The 21,631-nt window shown below is 44.0% G+C and overlaps 1 protein-coding gene across 4 annotated transcripts in view; it reads right to left on the bottom strand.

Moving 5' to 3' along the window:
- Nucleotides 1–21,631, bottom strand: part of DLC1 (DLC1 Rho GTPase activating protein) — a 539,422-nt gene that overhangs the window by 70,292 nt on the left and 447,499 nt on the right. Inside the window, exon 1 of one of the 4 annotated variants that reach the window (XM_077477431.1) lies at nt 1,969–2,306. The exons of the other annotated variants lie outside the window; for them this stretch is intronic. Within the exon in view, the coding sequence (XP_077333557.1) occupies nt 1,969–2,005 (37 nt within the window). The 5' untranslated portion in view covers nt 2,006–2,306. Of the gene's footprint in view, nt 1–1,968; nt 2,307–21,631 lie in introns of those variants that run through there. 4 annotated transcript variants of the gene reach the window in all.

The raw sequence follows: 21,631 nt of genomic DNA, 5'->3' as shown, positions 1-21,631 counted from the left end.
CAAGGGTAACCAAGTAAGTAACCAAGGATAGGATGGATAGAAGGGGTTTGTGTATTAGCAGAAGCCCCTCCAAGCTTAGGATAGGAAGAATGGAAGAGGTCTGTGGATAAGTAGAAATGCCCCTATGATAGGAAGAACAAAAGGGGTCTGCTGATAAGTAGAAGCCTCCCAAACCTAGGATAAGAAGGATGGAACAGGGTCTGTGGGTTAGAAGTCGTCCCCCAGCCTAGGGAAGGAATGATGGAAGGGGTCTGAAGATTAGTAGAAGCCTCCAAATCCTAGGATAGGACGGATGCATGAATTAATGAATGAATGGTGACTGTGAATTAATAGAAGCCCCCTAGCCTAGCATGGCAATGATGGAAGGGGTCTGCGGATTAGTAGAAGCCCCCTATCCTAGGATGGAAGGGGTCAGCAGAATTGTAGAAGCCCCCTATCCTAGGATGGAAGGGGTCAGCGGATTAGTAGGAGCCCCTTATCCTAGGATGGAAGGGGTCAGCGGATTAGTAGGAGCCCCCTATCCTAGGATGGAAGGGGTCAGCGGATTAGTAGGAGCCCCCTATCCTAGGATGGAAGGGGTCAGCGGATTAGTAGGAGCCCCCTATCCTAGGATGGAAGGGGTCAGCGGATTAGTAGGAGCCCCCTATCCTAGGATGGAAGGGGTCAGCGGATTAGTAGGAGCCCCCTATCCTAGGATGGAAGGGGTCAGCGGATTAGTAGGAGCCCCCTATCCTAGGATGGAAGGGGTCAGCGGATTAGTAGGAGCCCCCTATCCTAGGATGGAAGGGGTCAGCGGATTAGTAGGAGCCCCCTATCCTAGGATGGAAGGGGTCAACGGATTAGTAGGAGCCCCCTATCCTAGGATGGAAGGGGTCAGCGGATTAGTAGGAGCCCCCTATCCTAGGATGGTAGGGGTCAGCGGATGGAAGGGGGTCAGCGGATTAGTAGGAACCCCCTATCCTAGGATGGAAGGGGTCAGCGGATTAGTAGAAGCCCCCTATCCTAGGATGGGAATGACGGAAGGGGTCTGCGGATTAGTAGAAGCCCCCTATCCTAGGATGGGAATGACGGAAGGGGTCTGCGGATTAGTAGAAGCCCCCTATCCTAGGATGGGAATGACGGAAGGGGTCTGCGGATTAGTAGAAGCCCCCTATCCTAGGATAGGCATGACAGAATGGGTCTGCGGATTAGTAGAAGCCCCCTATCCTAGGATAGGCATGACAGAATGGGTCTGCAGATTAGTAGAAGCCCCCTATCCTAGGATAGGAATGACGGAAGGGGTCTGTGGATTAGTAGAAGCCCCCTATCCTAGGATAGGAATGACGGAAGGGGTCTGCGGATTAGTAGAAGCCCCCTATCCTAGGATAGGCATGACAGAATGGGTCTGCAGATTAGTAGAAGCCCCCTATCCTAGGATAGGAATGACAGAAGGGGTCTGTGGATTAGTAGAAGCCCCCTATCCTAGGATAGACATGACAGAAGGGGTCTGCAGATTAGTAGAAGCCCCCTATCCTAGGATAGGCATGACAGAATGGGTCTGCAGATTAGTAGAAGCCCCCTATCCTAGGATAGGAATGACGGAAGGGGTCTGCAGATTAGTAGAAGCCCCCTATCCTAGGATAGGAATGACAGAATGGGTCTGCGGATTAGTAGAAGCCCCCTATCCTAGGATAGGAATGACGGAAGGGGTCTGCAGATTAGTAGAAGCCCCCTATCCTACCCTGGGACAAGGAAAGCCCATTATTATGTCGCCCCATCATAGACCATCACCTCTCACCTCCCAGAAAATAATGAAATCTGGGGGAAGGTGGAATGAAAAGCTCAGTGTATGCCCCCAGTCTCCAGCAGCTTTCTTAATGAAGTGCGGCCCCTCCAGCTGTCAGGGGCCACACTCCACACAGACATTCCCACGCTGCCTGGGAGCCCCGAGGATGAGGATGGCCCATAGAGGAGAAGATGGGATCTTACGTGTAAGGATCATTATCTCCAGCTTCTCTCTGCACATAGGTGGATCCAGTGCTGGTGGAAGGTCCGCTAGAAATCTCCTATGCAATCCTCCCGGGGTGATGGGAGCCAGCTGGAAGCAGTCATTGCAAACAGCCAGAATGGTGGAAAGATCCAAATTCCAAGGGCTCCACACTGCCAGGGGTGTCCGGTCACAAGTCACAGGACGCGGGTAGTAATCCAGAGAGTGTCCGCGGGAAGTGCCATGTTATATGGAGGGCTCTCCGTCCTGGTCACACTACGCCCGGCCACTCAGCGGCTCCTATGATATGAAGCGGCCAGCTCGGCACACACTGCATTCATACAGCGTGCCTCTCCCACCACACCGAGGCGTGTCATCCTCCACTGCTTTCCACACACACAGCGCCATCTACAGGGCAATGTGCTAACCGCAGGAGGGGACCACAAAAGGTTCATAGAGGAAAGCTACAGCTCGGATGTCTCATCATCGGAAAAGATTTTTCCAGCCAGGCAAAGCATGGAGCCTGGATACTGGAGCTACTCACACATTCCTCACAGGACTAGATGTTTTCACAAATGTGTCATGGAAGGTGTGGAGTCATGAACACTATAAAGCAGGGGCTTCTTAAAGAGGAGCTCCAGCCTGTATAAAAAATAAAAGTCAGCAGCTACAAGCACTGTAGCTGCTGACTTTTAATATAAGGACACTTACCGGTCCTGGGATCAAGCAATGTTGGTGCGAGTTCAGGCGCCAGCATTGCAGGTAAGGGAAATCGGCACTTCAGGCTTCACGGTCGGGTTACTTCTGCGCATGCACGAGTCGCACTGCACTTTCTGAATGGTCCCATCATCTTCTGAGAGGCAGGTCCCAGAAGGTTTGGGGGGGGGGAGGAGGGGCCGATGCAAACACAGAAATTACGTAACTTGCTGCCACCAGGTAGGAAAGAAGTCCAGCTTGAAAACAACAGAAAAGTTCCAAACGACTAAAAAATACAAAAATTATATTCAAAAAGGGGGAGGGGGGTGGATGAAGACCTGGTTGAATTTAGCCTGGAACTCCACTTTAAAGTGATATTAGGGCTCATGTACACTTGCTTCGGCTTCAACACACATTAACAGCTAGTTTACACTTGCTTCAAAACAAGACTTCGGACACGCTTTGTTAAAGCTAGTCAAGTCTCTTTTCACTAAATAACATGGTTAGCTTACAGTCCTGTTTACACCTTGCTTTTGCTTTGCTTCAAAAATTATACACCTTCAAAGCCTCCATAGAAGTCTATGGCAAAGCTCGCTTGAAGCCCTACTGAAGCCTCAACGAAGCTCCACCAAAGCCTCAAAGCCCCACGAAGCCTTAACAAAGCCTCACCAAAGCCCCAACGAAGCCTCACCAAAGCTCCACCAAAGCCTCAAAGCCCCACAAAGCCTTAACGAAGCCTCACCAAAGCCCTACGAAGCCCCACCGAAGCTCCACCAAAGTCTCAAAGCCCCACAAAGCCTCATTGAAGTGTAGTGGCCATAACCCTTGGCAGGATGGCCTTAACTTTTGGGCTTACCGGTTACCTCCGCTTGGCTTGTTCTTCCACGTCTAGGGGTTCCCAGAGTTCGTACCCAACAACCTTGGACGCTGACACCAATAAAGTCCTTTTGAAAGGTTTTTATTTGCAGGGGTAACATCCAACAAACAGAGTCTCGTATGGGAACAGAGAGCAAGGGTGAAAGAACTCATGCACATTGAACTGCAAATATCACAAAGTCTCTAGTACCACCCAGAGAGTAGCCACTCGCAGCTGGGCACTTTAAGGCTGAACAAATCTCTAGCCAGAGATTATGGCAGTCAACAGTTTGACTCAGAACTTGTGAAACCTCTGATCTTGAACAAGTTGTAACTGGAAGTGAACAGGAACCTTTTTCCTCAGTACCTGGAGCGTTCTCTGTCTCCTTGACAGTACTGGAAAAAGCGTGGATTCGTCAATGTCCTTCACAACTCAGTAACCAGGCACTTCTCAGGATGCCAGCTTGTTGGCCCTCCTCCAAAGAGTACTCTCTCTGTCACTTACACGAGCTGTGGTGCCTCTCCAAGCCAAGAGCACACCCGGACACCTTGAATCCTCCTTCAGTTACTGTGCCTCGGACCAGCCGGTTCCGAGACTCGGGAACAGACGGATCCCTACTCCAGACCAGGCGGGTCTATTGGGGTTAACCAACCAAAACATGTTGCAGGGCGACGAACGCTCCCATGACCGGGACCCCTCGCGGGGCTACCAGAGTCCAGGAAACAAGAACAGACCGCTAGGGCCTCACGAACGAACCAGGAACACGTGACTTCAACATCTTAAGTACCCTTCCCCAGACTCCTCAGCGGGGCCCGGCGCACCCACTGATTGGCTCCTTGGAAGCTGATAACCAAAAAGTCCAAGCAGGCCTGGTTCTGAGCCTGTCATGTGCACCTCACTGTACACATGACCAGGCAGAACTCTAATACAGCCCAGCCAAACTGATGTCAAAGTTAAACCTACATAATTAACCCTCAAAACCCCATTACTGTTCTGAGGCAAAAAAACAAAATTTGTACTTGAATGACACTTTGTCCAAAATGTCACTGCTACAGAAGCAACAAGTAAAAGCAAGGTGTAAACAGGACTGTAAGCTAACCCTTTTATTTAGTGACAGGGCTTTGACTGGCATTCAGAGAGCTTTAACACAGCGTGTCTGAAGCCATGTTTTGAAGTGTAAACTAGCCCTAAAGTGTTACTAAACCCAGGACTCGAACTAATAAATATAAATTGCCGAATAACATTTCTCATCGGCAGTATATAGCAGTCTGATGACTTCTATGAGCAGGCCTTTTTCTCAGCAGGAATGCGGGGGAACACAGTTCAGGCACCTCCAGCACTGAATGTATGTAATGGCAAGGGCTGCTGGGATGGGGCATGCTGGAGGGTCTATTGATGGTGGCTGTCGAGAGATCAATTGTCACTGTTTTTTCAGGGGGGTCCATTGTTGCTTGTGGGGGATCTATTGCTGCTGGGAGCTATCGGTTAGGCATTATATGTAATGATGTCAGTGAACGACCTCCAGCCAGAACACCTTAGGGAAGAGATTCAGAGGGACAGGTCACGCAATTTCTTTTGTGAATGAGTAGCCAAGGGCATTATGTAGTCCCTATTCATTCATGATTAAGGGGGAGGTTATATAGAAGCAGTAAAACCTTGACTCAGCCACCTGCTTTTACTGCCTCCTGATTACCTGTGTAAATGAGCACTAACACACTTTCATGCTTCCTGTCCTAGGGGACAATGCTCACTCACTATACTATATTTATGGAGAAGCAGTGTTGTTGCACCAAAACAGGAAGTGTATTAGGACTACAAAACACTCATCTCCTCGTCTCTATAACAGGGAAGAGGTGAGTGTGTGCGTGTGGGGGGGGGGGGGGGGTGTGTTGTTCCGCAGTCTATGAACTGGGCTAAGCTGATAATACTGTTTAGAGTATCAATCAGTGGTGGGTGGTGCTCCATCAGTCAGGGGGGCGGCAGCCGGACCTTAACCCCCCATCACACCATCCCACACCAGGACCACCCCTCCATCACCAGCTCACGCACCCTGTGCCGACGGGTGGTGGCAGTGGGGGCTTTCACCCTCCCTCAGTCTCCACTGTGCCCTGGGCTTCCCTCGTGTCTCCTCCTCCTTCTTTCCGCAGCCGTATGTCTTCTCCTCCAATCGGAAGGCTTCTCCTTTCAACCAGTCGGGAAACGGGTCTCCTGATTGGCCAGGAGCAGAATCCATGGGATAATAGCGAATATTCATTCACTGATGTCACACAACTGGGTGGGCTCACCCTTTTTTGAAGCCTATTAACACCTCTGGTCTTTATTAATGTGCTTCAACCCCCCACCCTCACTGGAATCCAAGTTCCGTTGCCCTGCATGTAGATCAGGGGCCCGGACGCATGGATGGGGGGGGCGGTGCCCATGCGCCCCTAATGGACGGGCCGCAACTGGTATCAATGAACACGAGTAGACTGCATAGGAAGTTAGGAACACACTGGATTTCTGGCAGCGTTAAATACATTTTTCTGTATGTGCAGTGATTTTAAAGAGCATGAGTAAATATGCATGTATTGTGTAGATGTACTTTTTAATTTTTTTATTTAGGCTGTACCTTCATTTTCAACATAATCAAAAATAAGAACCGTTATAGCACATAATGCATGCTCTACAGCTTAGTGAATTGAACCCATTAGCTTAGTGAATACTGTACAACCCAATTATTATTATCTCGATAACGATTTAAAACATGTAAGAGAATCCAGTTTATAACAATTTAGACAAAGGCAGCCAAGAACATATACAGTACATATATAAAGAATGGTCTGCTAGTACAATATGTACATTGTGCCAAAGTATGTCAGCTCAGTAAGTGATTCATGTGAATATCCTACTAGATCAAATTCCTTGGCTCTGCATTAATACAATTACACAGTAAATAAATTGTGCTATTTAATTTAAACATGTAGTGATGTAATGGGGATATAGGAGTACAAGATTGACTTCCTCTCTTTTATTTTGTGATATTATAATCTGTTATGAAACCGCTGTGAAGGAAAGCCAGTAAATTAAATGTTGAATGATTAAATATCTATGCAATGACTTTGCGGTGAGAAGTGCCTAAACCGAATATAAAAACTGATATTGTTACATTCTGACAACAGTATGTAGACCAAGAATGACTCTAACAGCCAAAAATGTGACAATCTGAAATTTGTTTGGCAGGTTCCTCATTGTACTCCATTGAAGTGCGGAGATAAGCCTGGCCCTGCTGTCCACAGACTAAGGGAAACCAGCACAAGTTGGAAAATGTCCTCATGTGCTAATGATTGACTCTGAGTGCCAGAGAGGATAGTCATATTGCCTAGGACAGTGATGGTGAACCTTGGCACCCCAGATGTTTTGGAACTACATTTCCCATGATGCTTACCTACAGTGCAAAGTGCAGGAGCATCATGGGAAATGTAGTTCTAAAACATTTGGGGTGCCAAGGTTTGCTATCACTGGCCTAGGGCATCACAATCATAAGTGATGCTAGATGTTTAAGGAAATATGCCCAGTCTACCCCAAGGGTAGATTATTATTATTTACATTACAATCCCTGCATTCAGTATGCAGTACCAAATGCGTATTTACATGCATTGTAATGCATTTGCAGTGTGTTTGCCTTGTATTTTCAGTGCATTTGTGGTGCCATCTTTAGGTATTATTTATGACTTTTTTTCTTACTGAGTTGCATTTACCTGTGTTTGTTCATGTGCATCCATATTTATGTGCAAAAATTGCAGCATACTATACTTTAATGAGAAGTCAAACCAAAATAATAAACACACATACTCACTTAGAAGGCTGCAGGGTTGATCTGATGCTGCAGATGTCCCCTGACAGCTCTACGTAGAGAACTGAGTGATCAAAGACAGCTGATCACTCAGTTCTTGGGCCTGCTCTGAGCACAGAGAGGTGACAATAAGTCACCAGCTCTCTTCTGTGCCCCTCCAGCACTCTCTGGAGCACTGGTATTTGGAAGGAGTGGGAGCCACTGGCTTAGCCTCTCAGCGCTGTGCTGAGAGGCTGAGCCAGCTGCCAGTCAGGTATCTGCACGGATTCTGACATTATTTTCAGGATTCTTGCAGAGCCTGGACTGGCTCCATGACATCAGCTGACAGTGGATTTTAGCCCGCTGTCAGCTGAATCTGGGTCACAGGAATGCAGAAATAATTGCACTCCTGTTACTCACAGGAGAAGTATAGCCAAAAGAGCTTAAAGGCTCATCAAAATACATTCATTCTTCTTGCATATGCATTTGTACTGCATTTAAAAATGCATGTGACTGCATCTGGTGTAAATGAGTCCTGAATGTCTAACCCAAACTTCCCTATAGGAAATATGATAAAAATGCAAAACGTACCCTATCTCCCGTGTTGTCCCCCACAGACATATTTTAAAAAGAAAAGCACCAGTGGGTGTTCCTCCAGGGAAAAGCGGTGTTGTGGGGCTGGGGCAGAAAACGGGGGTGTGGCTTTAATTTGAGTTTTATATGATTCATTACAGCCAAATTCAACAGATGTTGACTGAACTCTGGTGCAGTGTTTCTCAACGCCAGTCCTCAAGGTGCCCCAACAGGTCATATTTTCACGATTTCCCTCCAGTGAAACGGCTGTAACCATTACTAATGCAGTGAAACTGCTCAATTCACCTGTACAAAATAATGGGAAGCCTAAAAATACGACTTGTTGCTGCACGTCGAGGACTGGGGTTGAGAAACCCTGATCTAGTGTGTACTGCAACTGCCTGTCATATCAATGAATACATTCTAGACAGCTATTGCTCCACCTTATACTATTATAAAGTGCCACTACTATAATGGTATATACTGTATATCTATTACAAAACCATTCAATGTCGAAAACCAATCATGTGCTGAATTCTTTACAAATAAATCAATAAAAATAACACTTTAAAGTGACAAAGTGCATAAAGTGATTGCTGTGCAAAACAAAGTCTTTTTACTTGTAATAAAGTGCTGTTAGGCTCCGTTTCCAAATGATATCTATGCATCCACCTCATGAGGGACTGTAAACATTCCGCACTCACCAGATATGATGGACTCCCTTACCATATAGCAAATGGAGTCTGCTGAGCTTGTAGGTCTTTTTTTTGGGGACCTATCCCACCTATCCCAGACACATCAAGCTGAATCTCCCATACCTCATTACTGGCCCAGAGCGTGGAACGCACGCCATGTAACAGGCAGCGACAACTACTCTCACACGTACAGAGGCCGTTTTTGTCATTGTGATGCCCAGTTTGGTTTTATATGATTATTTTTATAAGCAACACACTTTACAATTTTTTTTAATCCATGTAAAATGCCTATATTCAATAAATTAAGGATTTTACACCATGAGGAGTTTTTTTTCTCCATATATTTTGCGCTTGCATAAGTTGATCCTGGAGCTCCAGAGCCACCATTGGAGGTAACTTCACCAGTGGGAGCAATCAGAGGATCCGCAGTGGGATAGGTCCCCAAAATAAACCTACAAGCTCAGCAGACTCCCCTTGCTATATGGTAAGGGAGTCCATCATATCTGGTGAGTGCGGAGTGTTTACAGTCCCTCACGAAGTGGATTCATAGATATAATTTGGAAACGGAGCACAACAGCACTTAATTACAAGGAAAAAGACTTTGCTTTGCACAGCTATCACTTTATGCACTTTGTCACTTTACATTTCTATTGATTTATTTGTAAAAAATTCAGAACATGATTGGTTTATGACATTGGATAGTTTAGTAATAGATACACAGTATATACTTTTATAGTAGTGGCACTTTATAATAGTACAAGGTGGAGCAAGCGCTGTCTATAATTTATTCATTTAAAATGACTCACTTGAGGGGCAGTATTGATAGCAGTGGCTCAAATACACCATCACTAAATCACCAAGGTGCGAGTGTTTACCATTTGTTGCCTGCCATATCAATCTGTGATTAGCAATCTTAACAGAGGATAATGCTTGGAAACTTTGAATACAGGCCTGCATTGTTGAATCTTTTATTGGCAAAAAATCATTTATGTTGAATCATTTAATGACATCATTTTGGCATCAAATTTAAATCCAAGCCTCCCCACCGAATAAAGGAAAATACTGGAGCTCATGACCATCATCTGTGAGATGCTTTTACCGGGTCCTGGCACAATGTAACTCCAGACCAGCAAAAGATGTCAGCAGCCATGGACTGAGTGATGAGTGGGGGACGCAGAGATCTGGAGGAGGTCACACTAGAGCAGACTTTTTCAACATAGAGGAACCCTTGAAATAGCCTTTCGGTCTCAGTGAACCCCCTGTTAAAAATGTCTATATCTATAGCGCATGATAAATTGGTGTGATGGTCAGTAGAAGAGTGCTTCTTACATCTGTGGTCTTCGGGAAGAATCCCCCCTCCACAGATAAAAAGTTAATTGCCGTCACTGGGAACTTAACTGAGAGGCAAAAATTGATCATTGCTCAAGGAACCCCTAGCAACCATTGGAGGAACCCTAGGGTTCCACGGAACCCTGTTTGAGAAATCCCGCACTAGAGGGTAAGTGAGCATTAAAGTGCAGGTATACTATGCATAATTGCACACTGTGGCAAGTCCCTTTAAAGCCCAACATCTATCCCACGCATACTCGCCTTTCCTATGCTCCCCCTGTGTAACAAATATAAAGTAGGCATTATCCCAATTCAGCTGCAACACTCCTTTTTTTTCCATTACATCTGCACCTTGAATTGAATCCCTCAACCAATAAATATTTTCTCCTGGGCTTTCATGTGAAAAAAATATGTTTGGCTGAAGTGTTCAGTAGAGAGATGATCTTATTAGTCTGTTGCTGTTCTTACACTGTCCAATCACCAGGCTAGGGTTGATAGACATACATTTACACTTTATTAGTTCTATAGTCTATAATTGAAATATCCTTATTTATTTCATCTGTTTATTTTTGTCATTTGGAACTCAACTTTAAACCCATCACTCCTGTCATGACCAGGACATTTCCAATCAATATCTTTTCTAATGCTCATCCTTGCACATGACCGCTAGAGTTTTTGGCTGAACTTTTCAACTTCTAATGAAGATACACTATTAGACACATAACATGTGACCCTATTTAGCCTCAAGTCTTCATCTTCATTACGGCTCGTTAGGAACAATGGCTCACTTGGTCATATGTTTTTTGGTAAATAACGTTCCAAGAGGTCACCCTCATTGCATTATCTCTAAATTGACAGCTTTCATTATCTGGGAATGAATCTAAGTACATTGTCAAATAATAGAGCCAAATGTATATGATCACTTTTTATTTTTTATTAACAATAAAACATGACTATCTTTCATTGTTCAGACATCTTTGATGTATTTTTATTGTTAAAATTAATATGGACTCAGTTTTATTGTGAAAATTAATATAAACCCTAAAAATTCATTTCTCTTTTTTGCTACTTTTTGGCCTGTTAAATATACCATTAAAATTAAAAAAAATTCAAAAATAACCTGGTGATCATGTCAGAAATTCAAAGCTCTCCTTTGTCTTGTTCACACTTCTTGTTTTTTTTTTTTATGTTCAATCTTTTATTAATACCGTATATACTCGAGTATAAGCCGAGATTTTCAGCCTCTTTTTTGAGGCTGAAAGTGCCCCCCTCGGCTTATACTCGAGTCATCGCTGTCTGCCCGCTCGATCAGCGTGTCGAGCAGACAGACAGCGGCCATTCTACAATTCAAAAGCCGCGCCTCCGGCTCCGCCTTCGCCAGTGATAGGCGGAACACTGAATTTCCCAGCAGCCTGTGTTCCGCCTATCACGGACATCGTATCATCCTCGTACTACGGACGAGGATGATACGATGTCAGTGATAGGCGGAACACAGGCTGCTGGGAAATTCAGTGTTCCGCCTATCACAGGCGAAGGAGGAGGCGCGGCTTTTGAATTTTACAATGGCCGCCGAAGAGGGCACGGGACGGAGACAAGGCAAGGCAAGGCAAGGCACGGCACGGCACGGGACGGGACGGAGGCAAGGCAAGGCACGACACGACGGCAAGGCACGGCACGGCACGGGACGGAACGGAGGCAAGGAGGCAAGGCACGGGACGGAGGCTCGGGACAAAGGTAGGCTGGACACACACACACACACACACACACACGGATGGATACACACACACACAGGGATGGGTGGATGGATGGAGACACACACAGGGATGGGTGGATGGATGGAGACACACACAGGGATGGATGGATGGAGACACACACACACAGGGATGGATGGATGGATGGATGGAGACACACACACACAGGGATGGATGGATGGATGGACACACACACACACAGGGATGGATGGACGGACACACAGGGATGGACGGACACACAGGGATGGACGGACACACAGGGATGGACGGACACACACACAGGGATGGACAGGCATGTCTCACCCTCGGCTTATACACGAGTCAATAAGTTTGCCAGTTTTTTTGGGGGTAAATTGGGGGCCTCGGCTTATATTCGGGTCGGCCTATACTCGAGTATATACGGTACATTTCCAAAGAAAAAAAAAAAATCAAAGCAAGTAATACAAAGGCTGTAAAGCAATAGGAAACAATTGCATGTGCACATTGCAGCAATTATGACCCTGGTTGGTGAGTTAGGCCCCTTTCACACATAGGGTTGCCACATCATCTCTTTTAACCCGAAGACACATATTAATTACACAGGTTCTGTGGCTGATTAAGGTGGTAATTAAACTCACTTAGTGCTTTATCTGCATTCAAGTAGCCTCAGAACCTGTGTAATTCATATGTGTTTGGGTTTAAAGGAATGGGGTGACAACCCTATTCACATGGGCGCCTACATTTGCCAAACTCTGCTTGCTCAGCAGGGGATCGCTGCACTGATCCCTACTGAGCAGGCTGATGACAGGTCCGTCTCTGCTTACTGAACTCCCCTTTATGGGGAGATCAGAAGAAAAATGGACCGCCTGTCCATTTTCATCTGATCATATCCGATTCCCCAGATGGATGGAAAATAGGACCATTATCCGTCTGGATTTCGTGGACAGGATTGGATCAGATAATGGTGGATGTCAGCGGACATGTGTCTGCTGATCCATAGGGGTGGATGGAGGGAAAAACTGACAGGCGGACCTGATCAGACAGCCCATGTGAAAGGGCCCATAGGCATTTAATAATAATTATGATAGTATTGTATGGGGCAACCATTAGTAATAATAAGAAACTGCAGTGTGTTTCAAAGTGAATGACCCATTCAGGACAGATGTTTAGAGGCATTTGAAACATCAAATGCCTGTAACAGCTTGTACACGCTGCTAAACGTGGTAACTTGGTAACTCCCATTTAGTTTACAGACGTTTTTCATTGTAACCATAAAAAAATACATACATACATATATATAATTATTATTTTTTAAATGCTTCTAGACACAAACGCAGCTAAACATGGCATGTGAACGTGGCTAAATGGACATCTTTAGATGTCGATTTCTAGCTGTCAAGTTAAATAGTTCAGGAGAGGTTAAACAACGTCACGTGTACATGAAGCTTTAGAAGAAACGTTGCTTCATCACTAAAAATCAACCACGTTAAGAATCTGTCATTCGCCATGTTGTTGGCTAAGAGTATATGAGAGAAAGCTAAACGTTTTCTTCTGTCACCTATACAAAGCGCTTGCACCAGTTGCAATCAGTAGGGCCTCAGAAGCAAACGTCGTGTTAAAGTGATTGTAAAGGTAAATCATTTTTTTTTTTAAATGTCTATAGTTACCTGTTCTGTGTAATGAAATTGCATAGAGCGACCACGAATCTCTTCTTTTCGGGTCTTCAACTGGTACTCCTGGCCCCTCCCCTCCGTCCAGCGCCTGGCTTCCCATGGGGCACTCGTGCGTGCTCGCACCCAAGCCCTGATGCTGCATTTATTGACATAGACAGCGGGACTCGGCTCCTCCCCCCATCACTGGCTTTGATTGACAGAACTGGGAGCCGATGGCTCCCTGTGCCCCAGTAATGCCAGCAAGACCCAGAAGTCAGGGGAGGGCTCAGGTAAGTAAAATGGGAGGAGGGGGTGAGGGGGGATGCCGACACCTAAACATTTTTTACCTTAATGCAAGGAATGCATTAAGGTAAAAAATGTTTAGGCTTTACAACCACTTTAACACATGCCAAACAGTTGTATGAGGGATCACAAGTTCTTGGCTAGTGTGACGATCTGACTTATGAAGGGCAGGCTTTGCTGAAAAGCCCCTTGAATTTGTTACACATTTTCATCTGAATTTCGTGGTCGCCCTGGACTTTTCCCCTTACATAAACACCCCAATACTTTAAATTGTTTATACCGGCAAGAAAGGTTCTTCATCACCGGTGGATCAATCCCGAAACAATGTCAAAACACACATTGCACCATTATTAGCCCTTGTACACACAGTCGGACATTCCGACAACAAAATCCGTCGTATTTTTTCTGACGGATTTTGTCCGAAACTGGTGTTGCATACACACGGTCGGACAAAGTTGTAGGAAAATACGATCGTTCGGAACGTGGTGACGTTATTTCGTTACAACGGGACTACGTTGCGGCTAGTAGCCAATAGCTTTGGTCTAGTAATTTGATCTGAGCATGCGTGGCACTTTGTCCGATCGGAATTCTCTACAAATGATCGGACAAAGTCCGATCGGATCATGTTGTCGGAAAATTTTATATCCAGCTCTCAAACTTTGTTGGTCGGACATTCCGATGGAAAAAGTCAGATGAAGCCCACACACGGTCGGATTATCCGACAACACGGTCCGATCGGACATCTTCCATCGGAATGTCCGACCGTGTGTACAAGGGCTTACAGACTTAGACTTGGTAAAGTGGAGAACACAAAATGCCTTCTGTTGCATAGACGCCATCTTGTTAGCAGCTGAGGCTAGCGTCTATTTGATAGTATTAGTGATATCTAGCGGCCGTCATTTGAAATTCTAGGCCACGCCCGTTCAAGTGGTACAGGTTTCATTCATTGGTGGTGTTTATTTGCACAGATATAAGGCTTTGAAACTGGGTCATTCTTTTTTAAATACACTGCATTTAAAAAGGAAGTCAATGAATTACTTGAATTAATTTACAAAATAATTCTGAAATAAAATATGCCAACACTTGGAAGAGTTGGTTAGAATTCAAGGAAACTTTGGTTTATGGGAACTATATGGGTGGTACCTAGGAATTGTATTGTTCCTCGTCTCTCCCTCCCCTTAATTTTTTATTTTTTTTTACTCCCTCCCTTTTTAATTTCTTGAAGTGGGAGGGGAAAATATATATAAATCTTATTTTTTTTCTTTCCCACATAATAGGTTTGGGAAGATATAGCACCATATATACACAGTTGGGATCTAACACGGGATTAATGATAATTATGATTGGGAAAGAGGGTCACAAAAACTTTGGGAAAGGATATGGGGTATACTATATAATAATATAAAGTTTGGAAGGCTGTCACACCTTTTTTTTTTTTTTCTTCACTAAGGAATATTATAATGCTGGTAGAGAGTCATGACTCTCTCTTCTTCAAATTAAACATAATAGGTTTGAGATAGATTATTAAGGTTATAGTATGGGGTAAAGGATAAATATGATTGGGAATAAATAATAAGCGAGCGGGGGTCACTAAAGTAAAGGATTACACCTCACTAATAAATATGGATTTTGTATGCTATGGATTATGTATGCTATGGATTATGTATGCTAAGCATGTTTAATAAGGTTTTGGGATGAAATGTTATGGAATGTTTTTATGTGAAAAATTCCTAATAAAAAAATATTCAAAAAAAGTCAAGAAAAGGATTCCGTGAAGGATTAAAGAGAAAGGTTCTGGTGAGAGAATGAGAGATGTTGGGATCATAGTCTTGGGAAGGAGAAGAGAAAGTTTGGCCAAGGGGTGGTAAACCTAAGACCCCATTCACACCTGAGCGTTTTGTAGCTTGAAGCCTGAAGCTACAAAATACTAGAGGGGGAAAAAATCTATTATTCTCAATGGAGAAGCCAAACGCCTGAAGCTCAAACAAGTTCCGGACCGTTTTTTGTCGCTGGAATCGAGCAGATTTGGGCATTTTTCTTCTTTTAACATTGGTGACCCTTTGCCCTGCACAAAATCGTGGCAAATCGCGGTAAAAACACAGAAAGAAACGCTGCAAAATCGCAGTAAATTTGCGTGATTTTCTGCTTGAAAACGCTACGCTCAGGTGTGAATGCAGCCTAATTGTGTAATTGTAATTGTAGCAAGCATCAAAGCTCAAGGAGACGAAGGTCAAAATCATCTGGTAAGAAATGGGTAACCCATGACTCCCAAACCTTAACCACTTGCCAACCGCTGCACACACATATACGTCAGCAGAATGGCTCGAACAGACAAATGGGCGTACCTGTATGTCCCTTTGAATTTGCTGACTTGCGGGCGTGTGCATACAGCGGGAGCATGCCCGCGGGTCCCACCACCTTGATGTTCGCCAGTGGCCCGCGACTGTGAGACGGAGAGGCAGAACAAGGCATTTCCCTGTTCTGCCTAGTGACATGACAGGGATCTACTGCTCCCTGTCATCATGAGAAGTGGTCGCTGTCATGTCAGTGGTAGCCCACCCCCCCACAGTTAGAATCCCTTCCTAGGACACTCTTAACCCCTTGATTGCCCCCTAGTGTTTAACCCCTTCCCTGCCAGTGTCATTTATACAGTAATCAGTGGCTATTTATAGCAGTGGTCATCAACCCTGTCCTCAGGGCCCAGTAAAAGGCCAGGTTTGCAAGGTAACCATAATACATCACAGGTGATATCATTTGCTGCTCAGTGATTGCAGTATTCTAGTCTGCATCTCCCCAAGGTAATACATAAAACCTGGCCTGTTAGTGGGCCCTGAGGACAGGGTTGATGACCACTGATTTATAGCACTGATTGCTGTATAAATGAAAATGGTCCCAAAATAGTTTAACAAATGTCCGATGTGTCCGCCATAATGTCGCAGTCCCGATAAAAATTCCAGAAAACCGCCATTACAAGTAAAAAAAATATATATATAATAAAAATGCCATAAATCTATCCCCTATTTTGTAGACGCTATTACTTTTGCGCAAACCAATCAACCAAATTTGTTTTACCATAAATATGTAGAAGAATACATATCAGCCTAAACTGAGGAAAAATTTAATTTTTTTTATATGTTTTTGGGGATATTTATTATAGCAAAAAGTAAAAAAAAATTGTTTTTTTTTCAAAGTTGTCGCTATTCTTTTTGTTTATAGCACAAAAAAAACCCCGCAGAGGTGATCAAATACCACCAAAAGAAAGCTCTAGTTGTGGGGAAAAAAAGGATGTCAATTTTGTTTGGGTGCCACGTTGCACGCCGTAAATTCTTCCGGGACTGAAGTGGTTAAGGAACGTTTCCCGTGTTTTATCAAGGATTCCTATTAGCCCTGCCAGTACCTATCTTGGAATGCAGAGCAATTAGTCTCTATGGTGTGGAAATGGGGAAAAATTAAGAATTCAATATTTTATCAAAAGATAACTGGGCAGGGCTGGCAGCATTCAGTTCACAAAAATGCTGGGCGCTGTTAGCCCACAACAGGAAATTAGGAGCCGAGTGCATTTCTGTCAGATCAACAGGTATTTTCTTGCTGGGTCTTTAAAGGAATATGATTCGGGGAAATGCACATGAATTGTTAAGACTGCATATTTGTTATTATTTTTCCCCAGGTATAAACCTTAATAAAGGAGAACTAAAATACATAAATAAATGAGTATATAAAATTGATATACAAGCCATTTGGTAATTTAATAGTTTTATTTTGTTAAATACCTTTCTATTTCAATCTGTTGGTAATTACATTTAAAAAAAATATTCAAAAATTCAATGCCATATGTCAACCTGAAGGTGTTCTGTATGTTGGTGTACAAAACACACAGAAAAAATGTAATTTCCTGCTTGTGCCTCTAAGATACAGTACAGAGTAAGTGTACAGTTTTAGGCATCCGCTGCAATAGGCATTTCAGTTTTGCTAAGGTACGTCCTAAGGGTTAGTTACTTCTAATGCCGTGTACACACGACCAAACTTTCCAGCAGACTAGGTCCGACAGTCTTTCGGCGGACTTCCGATGGACTTTCCGAACTAACGGACTTGGCCACACACAATCACACCAAAGTCAGATGGATTCAACCGTGATGACGTACAACCGGACTAGAATAAGGAAGTTCATAGCCAGTAGCCAATAGCTGCCCTAGAGTTGGTTTTCGTCCGTCGGACTAGCATACAGATGAACAGATTTTTCGACCAGACTCGAGTCCATCAGAAAGATTTGAAACATGTTTTAAATCTAAAGTCCGTCAGATTTTTCGACAACAAAGTTCAGATGAAGCCCACACACAATCGAATTGTCCGTCGGATTCGTTCCGTCGGACTTTTGCTGTCGAAAAGTCCGGCCGTGTGTACGCGGCATTATAGGGATACCAACATATCAACACTACTTTCTCATTAAAACCCTGAAAGTGCACCACATGGTTATAATGGACACAGGGGGTTATTTACTAAAAGTAAATCCACTTTGCACTGCAAGTGCACTTGGAAGTGCAGTCGCTGTAGATCTGAGGGGGACATGCAAGGAAAATAAAAAACAGCATTTTTGCTTGTACATGATTGGATAATAAAATCAGCAGAGCTTCACCATATTTCAGAGCTCCCCCTCAGTTCTATAGCGATCTACAGCGACTGCACTTCCACCCAACAGACTCTCTCATTCAAAAGCACTTTGTGAAACAAACAGCTTTTTCTTCAGAACAGGACTTTCCTACAAAGTTTGTTAACATCAGTGAAAAGTACATTGATCACCCAGAAGAGATTTTTTTTCTTAAATAGGTGGATTAATATTTTAAATATGAACTCCATCCAGATCGGATGTTTCAGGTTATTAAATGGGTTGAGTTACACATGAACTGAAATGTCTGACAGAAAAAGTCAGACGGAAGCTTTTCAACGTATATTCCGATGTATGCCTCATCAAACTTTTTTTTTTATTATTCTGACGGACCTAGAAATTTAACATGTTTTAAATATTTCCAACCGGAACCAATTCCTATGGGGAAAACTGTTCGTCTGTATGCTGTTCAGACGGAATCAAAAACGACGCATGCTCTGAAGCAAGTACGAGAAGGAAGCTATTGGCTACTGGCTACTGAACTTCCTTTTTCTAGTCCCGTCATACGTGTTGTACGTGACAATCGGACTTTGGTGTGATCGTATGTATGCAAGACAGTTTCAGCAGAATTCCGTCGGAACTCCGTTGGAAAAACCTTCAGAGTTTATTCCGACGGGAAAACCGGTCGTGTGTACAGGGTATTACTCACTGACTTCTTCTATATCTAAAGCCTCGTACACACGAACCGATTGTTGGCAGGGAATTGTGTGATGATAGACTAACTGCCTAGAATCCAACCATTAGTACGCTTCTTCAGACAATTGTTGTCCAACTTTTTTGTTGTCCAACAGATCAGCTGTCAGCCAATGACAGCTGATCACATGATCAAAACAAAAGCTCAGTGATTGATTTTTTTTCTCCTCATGCTGACAGCGGACTACAGAATAAACTCAAACAATAAGCCTCTGTATGGGGGGCGAGTGAGGAAGGCAGAGATCAGAAGGTGGGGTTTTACCCCCATCTTATCCTCACAGGTTCTAATGCCTCCGACCGATTCTCAGAAACTCTTCAATTTTGCATCCCTCCCTTTTTTTTATAAAGCCATTTTGTGATATTAAATAGGACGACTCAAATCCACTATATATTTTTCTCTCCCTCTTCTGCCTCGCTTCTCTTTATCTTCTGTTCTCCCCCTTTCTCTTTATTTCCCTTATGAGTATTATCATTTATTGTTTATCCTATGTTACTTGACCTTGCATTGATGATTCATTTTCGTAACTGTCCTGACAGTTTAGGTGTCACCCACATTTTTGATCCTAGATCTGAGTCCAAAGACATCCCCATTCCCATATCAGTAATTGATATTGGTTAATGTACCTATATTTTGGATGTTGATATTGGCCGACAACCATTTTTGTGTGTGAAAAATGTCAAATTGTATTCACAATTTCTATGTGGATTTCTTTCTATATTACTAATAAGTAATTTCTGAAAAATGTGTTAATAAAAATATATTCAACCTAAAAAGCCCTGTACCCCTTTAGAGCCACTTTACCGCTTAAATACCAGGCACTTTTACCCCCTTCCTGCCCAGGCCAATTTTCAGCTTTCAGTGCTGTCACAATATGAATGGCAATTGCGCGGTCATGCAATGCTGTACCCAAATGACATTTTTTGTAATTTTCTTCCGACAAATAGAGCTTTCTTTTAGTGGTATTTAATCACCACTGGGGTTTTTCTTTTGGTAAAAAAACAAAACAAAACAAAAGTTTTCTTACTTTCTGTCAGTAAATTTTGTAAATAAGTAATTTTTTTCCTTCACTGATTTGCGCTGATGAGGTGGCACTGATGGGCACTTATAGGCTTCCCTGATGGGCACTAATGTGTCAGTACTTATGGGCACTGATAGTCTGCGCTGATAGGCACTGATAGGGGCAATGATAGGTGGCACTGGTGGGCACTGATGGATACTGATAGGCGGCACTTATGGGCAATGATAGGTGGCCCTGATGGGCAGCACTGATAGGCACTCATGGGCAGCACTTATGAGCAGGTACTGATGGGCACTGAAAGGCAGCACTAATTGGTGTCACTGATGGACACTTATTGACGGCACTGATGGGCACTGCTGGGGCTGCACTGGTGATCAGTGCCCTGATTACCTGTACAGTCTCCCCTGCGAGTAGATGCAGCTGATCAGCCGATAAACTGCACTTTTGTGCTTACAAATGATCAGCTGTGATTGGACACATCCGATCACATGGGTAAAGAGCCGCGTCATTTGCTCTTTACCGAGATTGGGGTTGCGCCCTGTCCTAGGGACACGGCGCAACTGCGATCACTGCCCGCCCCTCTGGGTGTGCGAGAGCGGTGACAATGGGGCGACATCATATGACACTGCCCCAGAAGAAGAGAGGATCTCCCCCACCATCATTTTACTGTACGGCGGGCGGGAGGTAGTTAAGGTAGTTTTATACAGGGCAAAGACGTGCACGGGACCTAGTTTTACACCACACTGGCTCATGAGTATAGCTATGTTGTTTGAGACTTCTAGTGTCAGTTTTCCAGAATTAAGGCAGGCAGGGCCTATTCCTGCATGTAGTAAGGGGGGTAAGTGTGTCTAGATAGTACGGGAATTAGCTCTTGTAAATAGAAATTGCCAGGTCAGGACAGAAGTGAGATTTTTGTCAATGAGGTTGTCAGTAACAGATAAGAAAAGAGATGGGGTGAAGTGGAAAAGGTTTCTACATGTAACTGCCTGTCAAGTGAAGGGATAGGAACTTGAAGACCATGTGAGTGTGAAACTGATAAGGTTCTGATCAAGGAGAAGAAAGGGGTGTTGGAGAGCTTGCAAGGAGTGCAGAGGTAGGAGAAAACAAGTCAAGGGTGTTGCCGTAAGAGTACGTAGGAGTGCAGGGTTTACACCGACATAAAAACGAAGTTCTGCTCTAACATCTGAGGCAGAACACACGGGGGAGTTTATTCACTAAAGGCAAATCCACTGTGCACTAGATGCAAGTGCACTTGGAAGTGCAGTCGGTGCAGATCCAAGGGGAATATGCAAGAAAAATAAAAGAACTGCATTTTTCCTTGTATATAATTGGATGATAGAAATCAGCAGAGCTTCCCCTCATGTCAGATCTACAGTGACTGCCCTTCCAAGTACACTTGTAGTTCACAGTGGATTTGCCTTTAGTAAATCAACCCCAATAACTTAAAATATCAGAAAAGTCCACACTGAAATGTCAACTAAGGTGGACCTGTGACAGGTTCTGTGTGTGCCCGCAGATTTCAGCTACACTATGCCACCCTTGGTTCTGTGATATTACTAAGCAAACATTTATTTTCTGTCATCTCCTTTGAACACTATTTCCTTGGTAGACTATAAATCACATAACTTGCATCACAGCTAATTAA

Source organism: Lithobates pipiens, unplaced genomic scaffold (genome assembly GCF_037356315.1).
Source record: "Lithobates pipiens isolate NorthernLeopardFrog02 unplaced genomic scaffold, aLitPip1_a1.2 Scaffold_13, whole genome shotgun sequence".
Taxonomy (NCBI): domain Eukaryota; kingdom Metazoa; phylum Chordata; class Amphibia; order Anura; family Ranidae; genus Lithobates; species Lithobates pipiens.
This window is presented reverse-complemented; position numbering and strand designations above follow the sequence as displayed.